Source organism: Penaeus chinensis, chromosome 16 (genome assembly GCF_019202785.1).
Source record: "Penaeus chinensis breed Huanghai No. 1 chromosome 16, ASM1920278v2, whole genome shotgun sequence".
In the NCBI taxonomy this organism is placed as follows: domain Eukaryota; kingdom Metazoa; phylum Arthropoda; class Malacostraca; order Decapoda; family Penaeidae; genus Penaeus; species Penaeus chinensis.
This window is the reverse complement of record NC_061834.1, coordinates 374,580-378,051: the sequence shown is the minus strand read 5'-3', so window position 1 is coordinate 378,051 and position 3,472 is coordinate 374,580. Positions and strand designations below refer to the sequence as shown.

General features: G+C 35.2%; 1 protein-coding gene across 1 annotated transcript in view; it reads left to right on the top strand.

Moving 5' to 3' along the window:
- The window catches only part of LOC125033606, a 4,039-nt gene extending 3,324 nt beyond the window's left edge, over positions 1-715 (top strand). Inside the window, exon 5 of the mRNA XM_047625265.1 lies at positions 441-715. Coding sequence (XP_047481221.1) covers positions 441-630 — 190 coding nt within the window. The 3' untranslated portion in view covers positions 631-715. The remainder of the gene's footprint in view (positions 1-440) is intronic.
- The last annotated feature ends 2,757 nt before the right edge of the window (positions 716-3,472 follow it).

The window sequence follows — 3,472 nt, the reverse complement described above, 5'->3', positions numbered from 1 at the left end:
GTTGTCGGTGTTTTTGTGTCTTTTGCTCAGAGGGATTGTTGTATTTGTTTTGTATTGTTGTACGGATGTCGAGTGTTGTTTGTTAGTTTGTCGACAAAATTGTGGTAAAGGGGAGAGGGAAGGGTGGGGATATATTTTGTTCGTATGTATTATCATAATTGCGACATATAATATAAATCTTTTCTTTACTAACCCTGTGCTGAAGTCTAATATCGGTTGTCGTTAAAGACACACACGCAGACATGTCATTTTATAGTATGCATACGTATACATACTCGTAGTCATATGTATCTACCATCGTTATCATAGCAAAACAAAATTAAAAATCTAAAATAAGATGATGATGATAAGTGATATCTTCACCTCTACTCACAACCTGGTTCCCAGAATAATCCAATCTTTCATCTCTGTCTAATTCGCGCAACTCTTCTCTCTCTTAGCTGGACATCCCCGGAAGGAAACGATTTCAAAGTCATTTACGTGGCTGACGAAGACGGGTATCGTGTGGTCGAGTCCAATGCCGTTCCTGTCAATGCTGACGGCGTAGCTGCTGACGGGAATCAGGGGTCCTTCACCTCAGAAGAAGGAGAAGGAGGAGATGAGGAAGAAGGAGATGAAGAAGAACGATGATGAGGAGACGAGATTGAGAGAGATCATTAGAATTAGAATGCTTGTTGTCTAACTTCGATGTTGAATAAAGTTAATTTATACTGTTGGTTGCAGTTTGTTTTGGGACCTTGAGGGCACCTCATATTCACTCTATTTTACAAACACAGACACACAAACACATCGGTGGGTATACGTTCCTGTGATTGTGTCCATGAACATGTGTCCACACACACACACACACACACACACACACACACACAGACACACACACACACACACACATACACACACACACACACACACACACACATATATATATATATATATATATATATATATATATATATGAATATATATACATACATATTATATATACATACATACATATATATACATATATACATATATATATACATATATATATATATATATATATATATATATATATATATACATACATATATATACATACATACCGTCTTCATGTTGACAAATATAGAAAATGAGGTATGAGTGAGAATTAATATCTTCACAAGAGATGTATTTCAATTATAACTTCGTCAGAAAATATAATGTGTGTATATATATGTATATATATATATATATGTGTGTGTGTGTGTGTGTGTGTGTGTGTGTGTGTGTGTGTGTGTGTGTGTGTGTGTGTGTGCGTGTGTGTGTGTGTGTGTGTGTGTGTGTGTATGTATAAAGGAATATGCATATACATACATTTATATACACGGTATATATATATATATATATATATATATATATATATATATATATGTATATATATACACACATATGCCTATGTGTGTATATATATAATATATATATATATATATGTATACACACACACACACACATATATACATATATATATATATGTATATATATAATATGTATATATGTTTTATATTTAGAGTGAAACGAAAAAAAAAACGGCATTAATAAAACACTGCTACATAAAAAAAACGAACGAGAAGCAAACAAAAACAAGAAAACAATGCGAAAACAAAACGAAAACCAACAGCACAATAAAAAAAAAACCCTGAAACTAAAACCAAAACAAGAAACAAAACAAAACAAAAAAATACTTCGATGATTTTCATGTTACTCCTTCCATCCATTTTATTTTACGGTTTACCTTCGTAAATACGGTAAATAAATAACTGAATAAACAAGCCGAAACACTCCCTACCTCTCCTCCCTTTCCCTCCTTCACCCCCTTCCTCTCTCTCCTTCCTTCCCCTTTTCTCTCTCCTCCGTCACTTGTCCCCTTACACTTTTCCCCCTTCTTTCTCTCCCTTCCCCCTTCTATCTCTCCCTTCCCCTTTCTCTCTCTCATCTTTTCCTTTCCCTCTCTTTTCCTCCCTCCCTTCCTCTCTCTCCTTCCTATGCCTATTCTATTCCTAACTATTCTATCCTATTTCTAATATCCCCTATAACACAAAACATTTCCTCTTTCCTGCACACATCCCTACCACCCTACCCCACCTACCAAACCTACTTCCTATACACCTCCCTACTATAACTAACTAAAATTCCTAAAACCTTCCTAATCACTTTTCCTAATAACTACCTACCACTTCCTCTTCTCGTTCCTTTCCCTAACTAAAAAAACAACCAACCCTCCTATCCCCTTCCTTTCCTGACCTACTCTTCCTACCTACTCACTAAATTACTACATCCCTAACCCTAAACCAACCTTTTCCCCTCTAACCCCTAATCCTTTCCTAAACCTACTTTCGGCTAAACCAATCCTAAAAAACTAAATCCACTCCTACAACTATTATTCCTACCAAAAACTATTTTCCTAACAACTCCAAACAATACCTACAAAACCATATTCCTACGACCTATACCTACAAAAACTACACTTCCTACATAACAATAATACTTTCCTACTACATCCTACAAACCTAACCCTAGACGCTTCTCTCTCCTGCCTAATACTACCCTAACTATAATTTCCTATCCTAACCTACACTATCCAAACTCCTAACCACCACAAAAACCAAACTAATCCTAATCCTAACCACAACCTAACCACCCTTAAAACTATTCCTAACACCCTACCCAACTAAAAAAACCTAACTACCCTAATACTACTACCTAACTAAACCACCATAACTACCCTAACAACCTATCCTACTACTACCCCTACTAACATTTTCCTACCTAACTATTCCTATTTCCTAAACCTACATAACACACTTCCTACATACCCAAAAACCCTATAAACCAAACCTAATCCTAGTCTAAAAAATCCTAACTTTCCTATAAACCCTACTCCTACTTCCTACCCCTCCTTTCCTCCTACAAAAAACATTAATAACCTTTCCTAAAATACAAACCTAAAACCATCCTAATCCTACAACTACACTTACCTACAAAAAAAATCCTAAAATTCCTACTATAAAAATATCCTTACATCCTACAAATCCTATTTCCTAACTTCCTATCCTACATTCCTAAACAAACCTAAAATTCCTATACCTACTATCCTACAAAAAAAACCCTACCTACATCCTATAAACAAAATTACCTACTAACTACCGTGACCTAAAACTTCCTATCTAAATAAATCCTAAAAACCAAAACAATTCCACACATAACAACCCACCAAAACCACTAATAATACTACCCTAAATCCTATTTCCTACCCTAACCTAAAACCCCAACACCCAAATACCCTAAAACCACCCTTCCTACTATCCTATATCCTACATCAATCTAAAAAACAACAATTCCTACAATAACTTCCTATCACCTTTCCTAATCCTAAAACTCTCTACTAAAAACTCCTAATATACAAACCATAAAAAACAGAAATAACGAATCCTATATAACGACTCCTACCCTA